The sequence below is a fragment of the Palaemon carinicauda genome, chromosome 14, assembly GCF_036898095.1.
Source record: "Palaemon carinicauda isolate YSFRI2023 chromosome 14, ASM3689809v2, whole genome shotgun sequence".
Lineage (NCBI taxonomy): Eukaryota > Metazoa > Arthropoda > Malacostraca > Decapoda > Palaemonidae > Palaemon > Palaemon carinicauda.
Window position 1 is genome coordinate 14,320,878 of NC_090738.1, and position 19,616 is coordinate 14,340,493.

Sequence of the window (19,616 nt, forward strand, 5' to 3'; positions counted from 1 at the left end):
CAAATGCACAAAATAAGGTTTCCTGTAATACTACTAGACCTACGACCAAGAGTTGAGACATGCTTACAACTGGACTGACGAGGTGTCTTTTCAGTCATGCACTGGTTTTCAGAACAATCCTCTGGTACTTCCTGATCACCAGTGGTCAAGCACTCTCCTTCAGGGACACGAGCTTTCACCTCCGTCTTAGGCTCAGAATCACATCAATTGAAAAATGGTGCCATAGATTAATATCTAGATGAGGAATAAGAAATTTAATAGACCGTAAGTTCATGGCCAACAAATTCATAGTAGAATCAGCAGCTGAAGACCAGGCAGGAGAACAATACTCAAAACAAGATAGAATGAAAGAATTAGAACACTTCTTCAGAATAGATTGATTACTTAAAATCTTACAAGACTGTCAGTAAGCTAATTTTATCTGCAATTGATAAAGAAACAGGGTTATTGTGTTTCTCAAAAGTAAATTTGCTGATGAGAATCACACCTACAATTTTAAGTTATACAGAGTTAAAGAAACATTTACAATGCTGAGATGCAGATGTTAAGGAGCCACTGTCCTTGACCTACTCAAGATTCAACTCCATGCCCCATAATTTGCATCATGCCCCTCCATGACATTCATCTATATAAAGTACGTAGCCCCTCAATTTATTTTATGGCTAGGGTTTGGCCTTCAGATAAGTTACAAAATTTTATAAAATTTTGATAAGTAAAGAAGACTATTATTATTATTATTATTATTATTATTATTATTATTATTATTATTATTATTATTATTATTATTAGCTAAGCTACAACCCTAGTTGGAAAAGCAAGATGCTACAGTATATGCCCAAGGGCTCCAACAGGGAAAATTAGCCCAGTGAGGAAAGGAAATAAATATAAACGATATGAGAAATAATGAACAATTAAGATAAAATATTTAAAAAACAGTAATATCAAAACAGATATTTCATATATAAACTATTAAAACACTTATGTCAGCCTCTTTAACATTAACACATTTGCTGCAAGTTTGAACTTTTGAAGTTTTACTGATTCAACTACCTGATTAGGAAGATCATTCCTCAACTTGGTCACAGCTGGAATAAAACTTCTAGAATTCTGTGTAGTATTTAGCCTCATGGTGGAGAAGGTCTGGCTATTAGAATTAACTGCCTGTCTAGTATTATGAACAGGATAGAATTGTCCAGGGAGATCTGAATGTAAAGGATGGTCAGAGTTATGAAAAATCTTATGCAACATGCATAATGAACTAATTGAATGATGGTGCAAGAGATTAATATCTAGATCAGGAATAAGAAATTTAATAGACCGTAAGTTCCTGTCCAACAAATTAAGAAGAGAATCAGCAGCTGAAGATCAGACAGGAGAACAATTCTCAAAACAAAGTAGAATGAAAGAATAAGAACACTTCCTCAGAATGAATTGATCACCGAAAATCCTAAAAAGTTTTCTCAATAAGCCAATTTTTTGGGTAATTGAAGTAGACACAGACCTAACATGTTTCTCAAAAGTAAATTTGCTGTCGAGAATCACACCTAAATTTTCAAGAGTCATGCAGAGTTAAAGAAACATTATCAATGCTGAGATCTTGATGATGAGGAGCCACTGTCCTTGACCTACTTGAAATCATATAGCTTATATTTCAACATTCGAGATATCCAACAGTTAGCAGTAATTCTTTATGCAGTCATACCTCTTGTTGAATCTTAGTTATCCAAGACTTGCGACCTAACAAAGAAAAGAAAAGGAGGGAATTAAACCTTCAGTAAAGCTCCTTGAACACCTTGGAGAGCCATGTAGGCTACCTATACTGTTAGTAATGAAATAATATGAGTTGAAATTTTCAAGTCTTTTTCATAAACTTTTAATTTGATGGGAAATAATGTTTTTAACATTGAATAAGCTGCACCTCACGTGTATCATTCAGTGAAAATCAGTAAAATATATTGGGTGTAAGGTGCAGTACTTGTCAAAAACTGCCCTAGTATGCTAGTTAAGTAAAGCAGTCTGATATGTTGAATTCGGTTGAGGGGTTATTCATTCAAGAAGCTAATTATATTGAAATATTGAATGTTTTTTTTCTAAGCCTATTCTATATTTTTTTATACCTGCCAAAATATCTCGTTTATTAGTTAAATATTTTTACTATTTTCAGTTTGGATTTGCTCTTGGGTGGAGGACTAATGAATGGAGAAGTAGTTGAAATATGTGGTGTGGAAGGAGTAGGGAAAACTACATTTTGTGCATATTTGGCAATTCATTCTGTTCTAAAACTTGGTTTTCATGTACTCTATGTTGATTCCGCAACCAATGTATCATTTAGGAGGATTGGACCCATCATTGAAAAAATAGCAGGAGAAGATGAGGTTAGTTTTGCAGTGATATAAACCCCATTAATAGAGTTCCAATTTGTAATTGTTTTTATATATATATTGCATAAGGTTGCCATTTGCTTAGCTTGACACTAGAACTCTCAGTTAAATTATATATGTTGTAATTAATATCTTTTTTGGGGCTCAGGCCATGTCGTCCTGATGGAAGGATCCTATTGGTAGCTTTCTAAGGGATATTTGGCTACAGTGATATTCCCAGAGAAGTAACCTTTAGGTCTCCAGAATTCTAACTCCTGGCACGAATATCCTTAAAATTTTCCTTAAGGATATCGCATAATATCGGGGGACGTATATCTTGATACGTCACATAGCAATCCTCACCTCGAATAGCGTTTTTGTTTCGAGGGGGAAGAGTGGCGAAAATAGAAGGGGAGCCCTTATCAAGGTTACCCTTCCTCCCTTACTATTACGAGTATCCAAGATGGGGCTTATGCCTATTTTTGTAATGAATTGGCACGGCGGTTTTCCCTGTTGCTCTAACGTTGTGATCGATTATCTGAGGATTATTCATGCAATCTCCAGCTTCTTCTGCCTCTGGAAAGTTGAGTATTTATTCTTTACAGTGTATAATTTTTAGCTCCTGCTTCACAGAGAAATTAGAGTAATTTTATGTGTTCGGAGCTTGGCCGATCACCGGAGCCACCATGGGCGCTGTCGTTCATGACGCATGTGTTATTTAGTTAGCAGAACGACATTCCCGGTTGTAATAGCATTAATAAATTATAAAAGCTATTTAGGCACAATTATACTGGTAAAGATATATATATTTATACATATATTATCCTCTTTCTTATGTCGATCGTATACGTTAGAGTTTCGGCGATTTAGGTAACCGAAATCTCGCCCCACGCTAGGCTACCTAGCCTACGCGCTTTAGTATACTTTCATACATGATCCCAGTTTACCCTCGTGTATCATTTTATCAATTCAACGGGAGATAGATATCTCCTAGAAGTATTTATATAACTTGATACTCGTCTCCTGTGGAGATTTAAGGGTAATCCCTCCTTCCCTCTGAGTGCCGCCATAGGCGACAACCCTATCTTGGTCTCGCCTTAGAGTAGTCACTCCGGCTTGACTAGGCTAGTGTTTTCTGTCTCCCACCCTTGTCGGCGAGTATCCCGGCTTTGCTTTTCGACAGAACCTCAGAGTATTCAATCTTTCTGCCGGCGGCCGAGCAGCAGGGCGAGTAGTCACTCCCTTGCCGGCTTACAGCTGCCGGCATAGGAGGCTATGCCTCCCTAGGGCGCACCTGAAGTGGTAGTATGATGCTGCCACCTTCTCCCCTGCGGTCTAGAAGACTAGTCCTGTTTTAGCAGACCCTAGGCTGAAGAATAGGTATTCTTCTGCCGCCTAGGATAGCGCCGATACTGAAACTAAGTCTCTCCCTTGTTTGGAAGTGGCGGCAATCCTGCTGACTTCTCCTAACACTGTTTCGGCAGACCCTAGACTGAAGAATAGATATTCTTCTGCAGCCTAGGATGGTGCCGATACTGAAACAGTTTCTCCCTTGTGTGGTAGTGGCGGCAACCTTGCCGGCTTCTCCCACACTTAATACAGGACCCTTTCCCTGCCTCTCTCTGTCCTTTAGTGATGGCCTAGCCATCGCAACCCTGTGGCCGTCGTCCTACAATTTCACCGCTTGCCGGGTAGGTTGTGGGGCCGGCCTGGCTCCTACATAAGCAGCTGTATAGTCACTCAGTCTTTCCCTTATGGACGTAATGCTCCGGGAAAGGTTGTGCCGTCTGTGACGGCTGCCGGTGGGAGACCCCTCTACTGTCGAGTGTTCTTCAGTCCCCTCTTGGATTGCCATCCACATCCCCTAAGCCGGCAGTGACTGGCAACGGTTTTTGTGGTTGGATGGAAGCTTGAATGATACATTCTCCCCTTCCTTTTGAACCCTCATTCCGGAGGAAGGCAGTAAGATTAAGTACTTACACCTTTATTTATTGTTAACAAACATTTAATAAGGTAGCCCTTCACTCCATGCTTTCTCTCTCTCTGTCAGCTAGTGCCGCCAGGTACTAACCCAGCGGTGCCATCAGGTACTAACCCAGTCGGCACCAGGTACTAACCTGCCGGCTGGGCCGGTGCTGCCAGGTACTAACCAGCTGGCGGTATGCCGGCTGGATTGTGCTGCCAGGTGCTAGCCTAGCTGGCAACATGCCAGCTGAACTACAGTATATGATTATACAGTAGCCAGTATATTTGCAGTATAGATTATACTACAGACAGAAAACTGTAATGTATATTATACAGTAGTTATTTTCCAATGTGTGTATCCTTGCAGTCTATTGTTGAGACCAATCCTATATCGAAAGAAAAGATTTCTTTCAATACACTGATAGTTTATCAGTTAACAATTTACCCCACAGTATTTAAGATCTTAAGAAGGGTCAGTGATAAGATACACTTATCTACCCCTAGAGGTTAGAACCCTTCTCTTGGGTTTCCTGAATAGGAACACTCTATGGCTTTAATTTTGGGGGAGGTCACAGCAATTGGTTGGACAGGAAACACAAGTATGTGTCTTTCCTAGTTCCTTTCTAGCTTGACTATCCTAAGCTATAATGGTTAAAATATTAATATTAATATTTTACATAAATTGTTTATCATGTGAGATAAATAACCGCATACTCATTTAATTTTCCTCTCTTTACAGGAGGACCTAGTGAAGTGCAATGTCATCTTCTGCAACCACAGGAGTAAGGACTTCTGTGGCCACAAAGGGTGCAGGTCTCATGCCCCCTGCACCAGCACTAAAGAAACCCTACGGTACTGTGACCCCCAAGACTTGCAGCATATGCCGGAACTTGGTGACTGATGGTTTCGACGACCCCAAGTCATCGGAGTCGAGGGATGCAGCACGAGCAAAGCTGCGTAGATGGGTACGATGGTTCCAAAAGAATTCTACGGGACCGTACTTTCCTAATGAAAGGATGCGCATCTTGCTGTTCCTTAAGGCGGAAGCACTACAAGGCATGGAGGTCCACCAGGAGCAAAGGATGTCTGAGGTGTCCACGGACACCAAAAAGGATCTTCTTAAGGATGATCTCGAGGAGGAGTCTACACCACCTCCCGAGGAAGATGATGAAGTCGAGTCGGAGTCCCTTCCGTCGGTGCCAGCACTGGAGCCGTTACCCTCAACATCTTCTGCCCCTCCATCAGACGACCCCCCAGATGCTGAAGCCTTGATGAGGATGGGGGGCTTAGGGATTAGCAGCTGGGGTCTAATGAACAGTGGGAACTACTCCCCACTGGACCTCGGTGCCCAGCTGTCGATCCAACTAAATCAGTCAGCACTTTCTCTTTCACTTTTGGTTATTTCTTCTTTCTCCCATCTCTTCCTTTTGGGCTCGATATTGTTGACGACTTTGGCATGTTTGATTATACTTTGGATGCTGCTTTGGATTTGGCACAGTGTGGGATGGACGGCATTCCATCTCAACCTGTGCCAATTTAGACGCCATCACCCTCTGGCAGACCCCATTGGGTGCAGACCAAGTCTATTAAGAGTCGGGCTCCAGTGATCCGGTTTTAAGTCACCCATATTTGCGGGTAATGGGTGATGCCAGGCATTGGAATCGACGGTGGGAGGGGCTAACTACCCCCACTGACCAGTGTACGCCCACCTAAAGAAAGGCAGCCCCTCTCTAATAGAGGACTGGTCCCCGCTGAAGCCTCTTCTCGTGTTGGGCCACATGGGATAGGAGGACTGACATCCCCCGATAAGAGGTGGATAACCCGGCTTGCTCATAACAAAAAAACCCACCCCTCTGTTGACGACTTGGAAAATACAAACATGGACCTCGGTACAGACAGCTCCAACTCGGGTTCTAACATAGTAACGTTGGAACCTTATATTTGTTATGGAAATAATGATAAGAAAACACTAGAGAATAAGAGAGAGAGTGTGAGAAATGATGATAGTACTCAAAGATATAGAAAAGTAGAGGTATTACCTGGTCACTATGAAGTAGTGAATTATGAAAAAAATTTTATCTTAGAATTTGAAAACGGAGGAAATGAGCGTTTAAATGTTTTCAAAGCTAACAGGGAAATAGTCACTTTATGTGAAGGGCAGCCAAAAATTCTACCCCAAGGAAATAGAAGTCTCTTGATACACTATCCCCATTACAAGGTGAAAGGCTAAAAACACTGACAACATTGGATGGTCATTGTGTAAAATGCATTTCGCACCCTACTTTCAACCAGAGTAGAGGTGTGATATATGCTCCAGAATTGCTGGATATAGAGGAAAAGGAAATTGAGGATGGACTGAAAAGTCAAGGAGTAGGTAAAGTAGCCTAGTCAGAATGAGAAAGAGGGTTGGAGAACAACGTATTCCTCTTGCTACTTTGATTATAACATTTGATCAATGTAGGTTACCAAATGTTATTAAGGAAGGTTGGCTATCTTTGAAGGTGAAACCTTATATCTCTTCACCATTGCGATGTTATCATTGCCAAATGTATGGCCATTTAAGCCAGAAATGCAAGGAAAAAGTAAATAATAAGCCAGCTGTTTGTGCCAACTGTGGAAAAAGTAGTCATGGAGTATGTAGAGAAAACCCTAATTGCAAACATTGTGGGGAAGCACACCCAGCTACTTCTAAAAGCTGCATTAAGTTTATTTTTGAAAAAGAAATTCAGGCCATTAGGACCATGGAAAGGGTTACTTTTAAAGAGGCTCGTAAAAGAGCTCTTGAAAAGCACGTAAGACCACGGCAACCTTTTTTAATGTTTCTGAAGAAAAACTTGCCAGACCACACTGACGAAAACTATATCTCTACTTCTAATATGAAGAAACTAATAAAAGTAGTTAAAGAGGTTGAAAGTCCCATCGAAAATCTATGTCCAGAAATTGTAGAAAAGTCAAAACAGATACTTAAAGATCTGAAAGTTATTCAAAAGCCAACTACTCAGATTCTAAACAATAGTATAAACCTCTCACAGGCCGTGTCCTTGCCCGATCTGATGGAGGTTCCACTTGAAACTAATTTACCTGGTGAACCTGTAGTGGGGAAGGTGCAAAAACCTGACAGATCACAACCTATTAATCGAAAAAGAGAGAGACCTCCATCTCTCTCGCCTCCTACCATAAGAAACATTAAAGTCACGACTTCAAATAAATATGATATCTTGTCTGCTGATGTATCTGATCAACTAGAAGGTAAATTGAACCAATCAGAAATTCAAGTTGAGGTCCACCATCTTCCTCAACAATTAGATCAAAAGGACACAAAGAAAAAGAGGAACACAAAACCCACTATATCAAGATCCTCTCTAGAGATACCACCGGGAAATATTGTTAGATCAAATATTGCCAATGGGAAAACTTCATCTAAGGTGTCTTCCAAAAAATATATCATAGTTTTTTCCTCAATTTCTGCAATGGAATTACCAGGGTTTAAGGGCGAAATATGAAGAACTCAAGCTCCTCATACGTGAGCACTCCCCTATAACTGTATGTCTACAAGAAAGCAAGCTTGATGCTAATACTCCTTCTCTTCGAGAGTATGTTAGCTATAGGACACCATATGATCAACAAGCAGGGAGCCATGGGGGAAGTCTTATATATGTTCGTCGAGATGTTCCCCATATATCTTTGTCTATCTGTACCCCTCTGCAGGCAGTGTTGTACAGATTGATATAGGGAGAAAATACATAATCTGTTCTCTTTACTTACCTCCAAATGATAACATCTCATATGATAATATAGTAGAGGTGATTAAACAACTCCCACCACCTTTTCTCTTACCAGGCGATCTTAATAGTAGACATCCTTTATGGGGTGATGTTTGGGCAAACGCAAGAGGTAATATTATATCTTCAATTTAGGAGAATGAAGATGTCGGGCTCCTTAATACAGGAGAGCCCACACATTTTCATGTTCAGACAGGTACCGTGTCCTGCATTGACCTATCAGTTGCAAGCTCTAACTGTCTTCTCGTTTTTAATTGGAGAACATTAGATGATTGGCATACTAGTGATCATGCACCAATCATTATAAACACCAACAATGGTCCACCTTTACAGAGATCGCCTCGATGGAATCTTGATAAGGCGGACTGGAATAGATTTCGAGAGTTAAGTGAAATTGAAGGAAATGCAGAACAGTTTGAAAGTGTTGATGATGCCATAGACTTACTTAATGGAACTCTTCACACAGCAGGAGTGAATTCCATTCCCAAAACAACAGGGATATTCAGACGACGACAAGTCCCCTGGTGGTCATCAGAACTAACTGCCCTGCATAGATCCACAAGAAAGTCTTTAACTTAATTGCGCATGCGCCATACTGAGGAGAATTTAGTCGTATACAAGAAATGTAGAGCACAGTTCCACCGTGCCATGAAAGAAGCTAGGCGCCAGTCTTGGATGTCATTTGTTTCCTCCACTAACAGTAGAACACCAACATTATCTGTGTGGAGGAAAGTAAAAAAGATAGCAGGTAAATTCACCCCAAACCCACCACCAGTGATAAAGATAAATGTCCAATATATGACTGGAGCAACCGAAGTTAGCAATGCCCTGGCTGACCATTTTTCAAATGTACAATATCGTGTAAGTGTGAAGCAGCTCCTGGTCACCAGTATAGGAGCATTGAAGAAAAGAAAGTTTTAAACTTCACAATAAGAAAGCAAGAGTCATACAATTCTCCTTTTAATGAAAGAGAATTTGATTCTGCTCTTGTTACGTGTAACGATACAGCCCCTGGACCCGATGGAATTCCATATGCAATGATTAAACATGTACCTTTTAATACAAAGTTATTTATTTTAAGCATTTTTAATAGAATATGGCATGATCATAGTTATCCAACTGTTTGGGAACTAGCCATTATTTTAGCCTTTTTAAAACCCGGTAAGGACAAGTTTTTAGCAGCAAATTATAGGCCAATTGCATTAACATCTTGTTTATGCAAAATCATGGAGAAGATGGTCAATGTAAGACTGATGTGGTACCTTGAAAAGAAGGGTATTTTATCACCCATTCAATGTGGATTCAGAAAAATGCACTCAAAGACTGATGTGCTGATACGACTTGAGTCTTCCATTTGTGAAGCGTTTGCTTCCAAACAGCACCATGTGACAGTCTTTTTTGATCTTGAAAAGGCATATGATACCACATGGAGATACGGTATACTTAAAAGAATCCATGAGTTAGGATTAAGAGGAGAGCTACCACTATTCATTAGTCATTTCTTTCACATAGAGTTTTCCAAGTGAGAGTTGGGGAAGCTCTATCACAGAGTAAATGCCAGGAAGAAGGAGTTCCTCAGGGGAGTGTGCTGAGTGTAACCCTTTTTGCACTAGCAATTAATGGGATATCCTCAGTCATTCCTCAGGATGTTCTCTCAACATTATTTGTGGATGATCTCTCTATATCGTTTGCTGGGACTAGAATGGCAATGGTTGAGAGAAAAATACAACTCTCTATTGATAGAATTATCCATTGGGCCGATATGAATGGATTTAAGTTCTCGACAAGTAAAACTACAATTGTCCATTTCTGTTGTATCCGGGGAGTACCTCCAGACCCGGATATATACATCAAAGGTCAACGGATCCCATGTGCAAGTGAGGCTAAATTTTTAGGGTTGATATTTGATTGTAGGCTTACATGGGTTTCTCACTTAAAAGCATTAAAAGCTAAATGTCTTGAAGCTATGAATCTTTTAAAAGTATTGTCCCATACATCCAGGGGGCAGACCGCAATACAATTTTAAAATTATACAAGGCCTTGATTTTTTCCAAAATTAGTTATGGTTGTGAGGTATATTCTTCAGCCACCCCAAGCCGGTTAAAAATATTAGATTCTATACATCATGCTAGTATAAGATTATCCACAGGAGCCTTTAGAACTTCACCTATCACAAGACTCCTTGTTGATGCTGGGGAGTTGCCTCTAGACCTTTACCGAATGTCCTCTATTATTCAGTATTGGTTTAGATTGCAAAGACTCCCTAATTCTTCAGCCTTTCAGACTGCAAGCCTTGTAAGGCACTCAACCTACTTTGAGTTGCATCCAAAATCTCCTCAATCTTTTGGGTTTCTGGTGAAACAATTATTAAACAATCTGGATATGATTAGAATTAAGGTGCTTCCATTCAAGGTATCATCAACGCCTCCATGGAAATTACCTGACATATCTTTTTGTAAATACTTTATTGGAGTTAAGAAGAATATGACTGACTTAAAATCCAGGTCTCTTTTTATGGAACATATTGAAGAACATAGGGGATCGACTTTTATATATATACTGATGGCTCCAAATCTGATGCTGGCGTTGGATTTGGAGTACATAGTAATGATTTTAATTGTAGAGGTGCACTTCCTCTAACAGCTTCCATATTTACTGCCGAACTGTATGGCATACTAAACGCTATTGAGAAAATAGCTTTGGAGAAGGAGGGTAATTTTACTATTTTTAGTGATGCAAGGAGTGTTCTTCAAGCTTTAGAAGATTTTAATTCTAGTAACCCTCTAGTTTTAAAGATTTTAGAATGGCTTTTTATTATTGGATGGAGAGGTATAACAGTTCGATTTTGTTGGGTTCCAGCACATGTAGGTGTATCTGGGAATGAGAAGGCAGATTTACTGGCGAAGAATGCGGCATCCGAGTTGCTACCAAGGCGGTATCCCATTCCCTGTAATGATTTCCTACCTTACATCAAGAAATTTGTTTTTAATAAATGGCAACAGCACTGGGATAGTCAAGATGGCAATAAAATGAGAGAAGTAACAAATATCATATCACCTTGGAGGTATAACATGATACCCCGAATCGTCTCCGTATTGGTCACACACGGTTGACACACGAATTTCTGCTGAAGGGCCAACACCAACCATATTAAAAGGACTGTTTAGTACCTTTAACAGTGAGGCATTTGCTGACCTAATGCCCTAATTTTACTAACTTAAGAATTAGACATCTGTTAGAGGCTCGAGGTGAGGATGGCAGGTTCATCCTTGCCAAGATTCTTGGACTTGATGTGTCCTACTATACGAGCGGAATTTTTAGATTTATTTCAGAAGCAGGTCTTCTGAAAACTATTTAACTATTGTAATGACTTCTTAACTTTTATGGTTTTAATTGAATTCTCTCTTATTTTTCATACATAATAAATGCTATCGGTGTCAATGACCTTAGATGTCAGGATGCCAGAAAACTTTCAATCAATCAATCAATCGATCAGACGACATGAGACAGGCACTGGCCAATCTTACGACTCTAATGGAGAGCATTCGCAAGCAAGGCAAAGCTAGGGAAGTGAAACTTGAGAAAGAACTCCGTGAAGCTCGACTCTCCGCCTCCCCTGGGTCACACAAGAGACTCAGAGTCCAAGACCTCTCACCCTGCTCCGAAACTAATCCCTGGAGATATGTGGAGTTTATGCCGATCACCAACGGCAAACTCTACATTTCGGAGAAGATGGGAGCCGTCCCTCTTGATGACATTCATTTCTGGCCAAGCTTCAATGCTTACCCAGACTGCTTCATTCGACTGAAGCAGGAGCCAGTGTCGAAGGAGGAGATGGAACCCAAGGAGGTCATGGTATTTGACCATGACAAGGCACAGGCTCTCTTGTCGAGCAGCCTAAAGAAGGTGGGCTTCACAAACTCTAAGGTGTCTGCCCTGAGCAAGAAACATCCTACCTTTCTTGCTCCAGCTTCAATAGCCTTCCCCTTCACATCGAAGGCTTTTAAAGCTGTTGTCAAGGCAATAGAGGCAAGCAAACCTTGTGCTACACTGGAAGAGTGTAGACCCCTGTCATTAGCCCTACCCATGGAGGATAAGGATTGGAAAGAAGTCCACCTAACCTTTTCAGTTGGGAAGTTGGAGGCAGATATCGCTGGACGACAGTTCAACGAGAATCTCCTAAAGCTGTCAGACTTTCTCTTGCGTAGGGAGCAAGAGATGAAAGAAAGACTAGCAGCATCCCTATGCCTACAGAACTGTATGGAGATGTGCGCAGGCTTAAAGAGCACCCCAGACATGAACATGGTCATGGCTAAGATGCACATGGCTACCTTGGTGAAGGACCTATACGGCTTTATGAAAGCCAGGAGAGCATGCAGAGAGTTTGTGTTGCTTCAGCAACGGTAAAACACGAACCCAGAAAGCTGATAGCTTCCAATATCTGGGGCAAAGACCTCTTCCCAAATGCAGTGGTCAAGGAGGTAGTTGACAAAGCCACCATGGAGAATAGGCACCTTCTCCATAAGTGGGGCATGTCATCTAAATGGAAGTCTTCCCCGGATGCGGGTCCCCAACCTAAGAGGAAGACCAAGAGACCTAGACTACCTTCTCGGCCTGCCCAGCAACAACATACCACAGTCACCATGACCTCAAACCACTTTCCAGATGGTGCCTCAACAGCTGGTTGCCCAGTCACCAGCATTCAACCCTGGGTTCGAGAGGCAGACCACTACCTTTCGTCCCAAAGGTAGAGGCTCCAGACGGGTCTCCTCAAAATATCCCTCATGGGGTAGGGGAGGACGCAGTCAGGGAGGTAAATCCTCCTGACAAAAGAAGCAATGAGATGCTTCAGGTAGGAGGGAGGCTCCAACAATTTCAGGATCGTTGGACCTTCGATCCTTGGGCCCACAGCTTAATCAAGAACGGACTTGGATGGAGCTGGAGCGAGGCTACATCATCATTAACTCAATTCTTCCAACACTCCACCCCCTTACTGGAAGAATATACCCTAGAACTATTGAGCTAATGGGTAATAAGGTGGGCAAAGTCCATCAAATTCCAGGGAAGGCTGTTTTGTGTTCCCAAGAAGGACTAAGACAAACTCAGTCATTCTGGACTTGTCGCCACTCAACAAGTTCATCGAGAACAGCAAGTTCAGGATGTTAACCCTTCAGCCCATAAGGACCCTGTTACCAAAAGGGGCGTACATAGTCTCAATAGACCTGGCAGATGCTTACTGGCATATTATGAGGTAGTAGGTTGGCCAAGGAACCAGCCGCCCGTTGAAATACTACCGCCAGAGAGTTATGGGGTCCTTTGACTGGCCAGACAGTACTACGTTGGATCCTTCTCTTTGGTTACGGTTCTTTCTCTTTGCCTACACATACGCCGAATAGTCTGGCCTATTCTTAATAGATTCTCCTCTGTCCTCACACACCTGACAACACTGAGGTTACTAAACAATTCTTCTTCGCTCAAGGGGTTAACTACTGCACTGTATTTGTTCTGTGGCTACTTTCCTCTTAGTAAGGGTAGAAGAGACTCTTTAGCTATGGTAAGCAGCTCTTCTAGGAGAAGGACACTCCAAAATCAAACCATTGTTCTCTAGTCTTGGGTAGTGCCATAGCCTCTGTACCATGGTCTTCCACTGTCTTGGGTTAGAGTTCTCTTGCTTGAGGGTACAATCAGGTACACTATTCTATTTAATTTCTCTTCCTCTTGTTTTGTTAAAGTTTTCATAGTTTATATAGGAAATATTTATTTTAATGTTACTCTTCTTAAAATATTTTATTTTTCCTTCTTTCCTTTCCTTACTGGGCTATTTTCCCTGTTGGGGCCCCTGGGCTTATAGCATTTTGCTTTTCCAGCTAGGGTTGTAGCTTAGCAAATAATAATAATAATAATAATAATAATATTCCAGTCAACCGCCCCCTCTCCTCCTACCTAGGATTCAGGCTACAGAAGAAAAAGTATGTCTTCAGAACCATGCCCTTCGGACTAAACATAGCCTCCTTGTACAGGTTGGCATATCTTAGGCGTAGCTTGGACCGGAGAGAGCTGAGACAAAAGGTCCTCAGAACGGTTCCAAGCAAAGCTGCGAGTTGGCTGGAGCAATCTCCGGCCACTATTAATGTCTCTGCTGGCCGTCAGGCCACTTGGCAGGATGTCCTACACCTGTTGAGTGTACTCGATGAGACATTCTGTCAGTGAAGCCAGAAGGTAGAGGACTTGGTTATTAGTCGTGTGGGACAGTCATGGCACGGTTCATATGCCGTCAGGGTTGCCATGGCTGCCCCCAACTGTTCACTTGGTTAGTAGTCATGTGGGATAGTCATGGCACAGTTCATATGCCGTCAGGGTTGCCATGGCTGCCCCCAACCGTTCACCTACACCTGACCGAGTGTATCCTCCTCGACCTGTCCCCAAACCTGCAACTGTGGAAGTGCGCCTGCCACCATCGCGTATCCTTGATAGGTCTCAGTTCCAGAGGAGATACTTTACTTGGTGCAAGAAAGCAGGTCCCCTGGTGGACCATTGTCGGAGACGCCTCAATCTGTGCCTTCGCTGTGGTTCGGCCAACCATCACATTGCACAGTGTGGGCAGCAGGCACCCCTAATGCATAGATCACCTCTCCAGAAGACAGCCACTGCCCGCAGCCCTGGGAGGGAGACCAACTCAGTCCAAACTCCTTCCAGGACCTAGGTGGAGGGCAGTACCAGTGAACGTTACTCCAACCCCGTCGTCCTACTCTGGTTCGACCAGTAGCAGGGAGAGCCAAAGTGGGAGCTAGTCCAGTGCTTCTTCCCGGACTGTTGAAAAGAAGAAAAAGAAGAAGAGCAAGAAGTCAAAGCCCAAGAAATCATCATAAACCGAGGAGTATCATAGGGTGTTAAACACCAGACCTTTGGTGTAGAAGATGGGGCTACATCGAAGGAGGATGTGAGTGCTAGGAAGCTTGCTCCTAGTACAGTATTCCGGTGGCAGCCTCAGAAATCTTGATTTCCAGGTTTACCCCTCAACCTGGAAAGGTCATTGTGCATTCAATGACTCTTTCAGGATTGCGCAGTGATAACCTGCCCTCGACACTGTCCAAAGCTTCTCCAACTGACTCCTCCAGGGAGGAAGGAGGAACTGAGGCTGTATTGAAAACCCTTCGTAGGTTCAACCTGGTGCAGTTGTCTACTGTACCACTTATGGTTGTCCCAGTGACTATGTCGGAGTTTCCATCAGGAGTGTTGGATGCTCTCATTCATCCGGAGCTGAGGTCAACCTGCTGTCATCAAGTGTAGAGCTGGATTACCAGCTGCAGATGGTACCCAACACCATGGGTCTGAAGGATTTAGGGCAAACAGAACCTAGGAGTTTAGGTACTGTACTGTTGACCCCTATACTGCATGGAATGACATTCACCCCGAGTGTGTTCCATGTATTGCCAGGGACCTTGGCTGAGCACGTATTACAGGGGTCGGCAACCTTTTGAAGACGTGCCACTTGATATTTGATGAAATTATTTTTACTACCTGTGTGCCAGCTGTTATTTTTAGCACTATATAGGAAAATTGAAATTATAATTTTTCAGTATGTAGTATTCATTTTAACTTTAATGTATTTTCCTGAACATGTATTACATAAATGTAATAATTTTTTTTTTCATTTAGTAATCTCTGTTGCAAAAATATCTTATATTGCAAGTTTATACCTCACCATATCATTGAGATCTTTGTCCTTGCTTCCCAAAGGGCAAAGTTGAAATTCCAGGTGAATATTTAGACACCTTGAGTTTCACACAACCCTGAGAGTGATCTGTTGTAAGCCTGTTGCGAGGGGGGGGGGGCTGAGGATGTGCTTCATGTGTGAAAATAATTTTCTTGATGAACTATGCAGTGCAATTTCAGATTGGATTGCCCAATTTTATCCTCAACCATTTAATAAAGCCCTTATTTTTACTACCATAGTAGGAGCACCATTTGTTGTAATGGCTAGAACCTTTCATATGTTTTTCTCTCTGTTCTCAAAATGGTCTGTGAATGCCTGCAGTATCTGTTCCCTTGGCATTGTCATACATAGGTTAAAGACAACACAGCTCTTGGTGTGCCTATGTGTCACTATACCTGGCAAAAATAGCCAAACTGGGAATGCCATTGATATCCAGACTTTCATCCAGGCCACACTAAACACATGTGTACTTCTTAAATCAACCAACTGCTGCTGATTTATATTATCAGCCATTTCAGAAATACGTCTCTCCACGGTTCTAGCTGAGACAGACATATCTTTTATCCTTGAGATGATAACTTGCTTGTTTGATATGATATCAAATAAAACATCAGAGCACTCTAGGAAAGCTGCTTTTGAAAAATCTGCATCAGTAAAAGTCTTTCCTTACTTAGCAGTACACACAGCTAGTTTGTAACTGGCTTCAGTTTCATTGTTTTTGGTAGCGTTCAAGTTTTTGAACACATTACTTTATTTCTGATTTGTCAGCACTATCCTTGAAAGCCTGCTCTTCTTTTGTTTCAAAGTTTAGTTTAACACTCAATGTGCAACACAAAATATTTTTGCAGCAGAGAGCACACAGCATGATCACTCTGCTGAATAAATCCAAAGTAATTTGTTCATGATGACTGAAATAATCGGACATCAAGATTGATTTTTTCCCAGTAGCCATGGTGACAATTAACCAAAGGAATAATACATAAGGTGGCTAAAGACTCACTGAAACAACAGGGAACATACTCGGGTAGCTTAATCAAGTTCTCAAGGAACTATAAATGGGACCATACTCTCAAGTAGCTTAATCAAGATCTCAAGGAATTATAAAAGGGACCATACTCAGATAGCTTAATCAAGATCTCTTAATCAAGATCTCAAGGAATTATAAAGGGGGCCATACTCAGGTAACTTGATCAAGATCTCAGGGAATTATAAAAGGGACCATACTCAGGTAGCTTAATCAAGCTGTCAAGCAATTTTAAAAGGGACTATACATAGGTAGCTTCATGAAGATATCTTTACTTACTTTACTTTGATGGCTGCTTTTCCGGTCCCATACAGCAGGGGAACCCCACTCTCTACAAGACCTCCACTGTCATTTACCTTGTTCGTTCAGAATATTTAACATTTCATATTGCTTATTGTTCATTTACTGTTAAATCATCACTGTTGTACGACTGCTGAAATAAGAAGGCAGTGCTAGGTGAGGGCAAGCCATGATTTACTGTGGACCACCCAGACAACAGCAACGTACACATTATTGCGTTCATTAAGGTACTATAACGTAGATTTCTGTAGCATGGCTTTTAGGAAGTTTCTATACTTTGTTCCATAACTGGAATACAAACTACGCTATTTATTAGGGGTTATACTTTCGGCGGAGCTGAAATGACGAGCCATTAAAATTTAGCGAGGGTTAACTACCCACACCGCTAGTTAGCTGGGGTAGGGGGGTAGCTTGCTACCACTCCCGTTCACACATCTGTGACTTAGTCACTTTACTTTTGGCTCGGATCGAGAGCGGTTGTTTCCTCTCTCCCTCCTCGCCTATTCTGGACAGCCATTAATTTTTGTCTTTTACTTACTTTTTCTTATACTTGTATACAGTATACAGTATATGAAAACATTCTTAATGTTTATGTATATATATATATATATATATATATATATATATATATATATATATATATATATATATATATATATATATGTATAGGAAATGTGGTAAGTTTCCTTTTCAGTGTTTGTGCTGTGTGTGTGATACATATACGACAACGACACTTGCGTAGTAGCAAGGCCAGCACAGTTCCACTTTGTGGGGAACGACCTCTCCAACTCTGGTCCATCGATCTTCCCGTCAGCATATAGGCATTAACTCGGCCGCCGCAGGGGAATCGTCGTCGCCTGGACCCTCTTCATTCAACTATTGTCTTCGCCTTTTCCTTTTTTTCTACGGGAAACATGGATTCTGAGCGAAGGGAATGTGGCCTTTCAAAGATTGACTACAGTCTCTCTCTTCTCGAGGTCGTTCACCTTTACAACAACAGCGTACTATTGGGGAAGCTCCTTTCCCGTGCGCGGGTTAAGTTGCTCTTCCGATTGTTTGTCTTTATTATTTTTAGTGAAAATATAATTGTATTTTAACTTTTCAGCTTTCTCCGTGGGGAACACTTCCCTTTGGTGGGTCAGTGGTTCTCACTATTAGTGAATATTCTTAGCTGATTTAAATAATCGTAATTCTGTTTTTATTACAGTTACTCCGCTCCCCCCTTCTATCGTGGATGTCAACTGGGGAAGGCGCAATACTTAATTTTGGGGAAATGTCAAATAATTTTTTTTTTACTTATTTTATGTTGTTCCCTCTTCGGAGTTCCTCCTGGGGAAATTGTTAAATAATTTTTTTTGTCGGCGCAATACTTATTTTATGTTGTTCCCTCGGGGTTCCTCTTCGGAGTTCCTCCCTAGGGAATTTCTGTTAATTATTTAATTTTATTTTTTCCCAGTTAACTATGCAGTTTTTCTTCGTTCGACTAAGAGTGCCAACGGAGCAGAGCTGTTCTGTTCATGCATGGGGAATTTGCGGTCACTGCCGTCCCTCAGAGGACGTCGTCATGGGCGTCATCCCTTCTCTTAGAAGTACTCCCGTGACAACATGACCAGCACTTCAGATCATCTTAGAACGCTAAAGGAGGTTCACCTCCAGGGGTTGGACAACTTCCCTTCCGAGGAAAGTTTCCTCCTCAGGTGTGAGGTTGTTTCTCCCTTCAGAGGGAGAACTTCCCACATCTTAATACATTCATCGTCTCCGACTGCTGTTGCTGCCTTCGCCCAGACTTCTCTCCCCCCTTGCTGAGTTTCTCTTCCTTCAGGAGCGGAGCACGGTCTTGGCAAGTCTCTTCTACGAAGTGTTCACCTCTCTCGTTCGCGAGAGAGACCACTCATAGAGACTCCTCTTCGGAGGATCGCTACTGTTAAGGTCAGCTTGCTGATCCACCCACCCTCAAGGGGCATCATCATGGGCGTCTTCTAGTCTCTTCTACGAAGTGTTCACCTTTCTTGTTCGCGAGAGAAGCCACTCATAGAGACTTCTCTTCGGAGGATCGCTACTGTTAAAGGTCAGCTTGCTGATCCATCGGCCCTCATGTGCGTCATCACGGGTGTCTTCAAGTCTCTTCTATGAAGTATTCACTTCTCGTTCGCGAGAGAGGCCACTTATAGAGATACCTCTTCGGAGGATCAAGCAGACTTCCAGCGCAGCAGACCTACCAGGACCTCATCGGTGGATGCTCGCCCTTCCAAAGGGCACACCTCAGTTCCTGATCGTCCTGCCAGCTGACCTACCGATCTACCAGCACAACCTTGTGCTGCAACGTAGTCCTTTGGACTTCGGTCCTGGATTCTAACACTGACCTTTTTTACGGTCCCCATCGGTGGATGCACGCCCTTCCAAAGGGCACATCCCAGTTCCTGATCATCCTGCCAGCTGACCTACCGATCTACCAGCGCAATCTTGCG

The 19,616-nt window shown here is 42.1% G+C and overlaps 1 protein-coding gene across 1 annotated transcript in view; it reads left to right on the forward strand.

The window, feature by feature from the left end:
- The window catches only part of LOC137653436 (DNA repair protein RAD51 homolog 4-like), a 177,739-nt gene that overhangs the window by 87,483 nt on the left and 70,640 nt on the right, over positions 1-19,616 (forward strand). Inside the window, exon 3 of the mRNA XM_068386829.1 lies at positions 2,165-2,375. Coding sequence (XP_068242930.1) covers positions 2,165-2,375 — 211 coding nt within the window. The remainder of the gene's footprint in view (positions 1-2,164; positions 2,376-19,616) is intronic.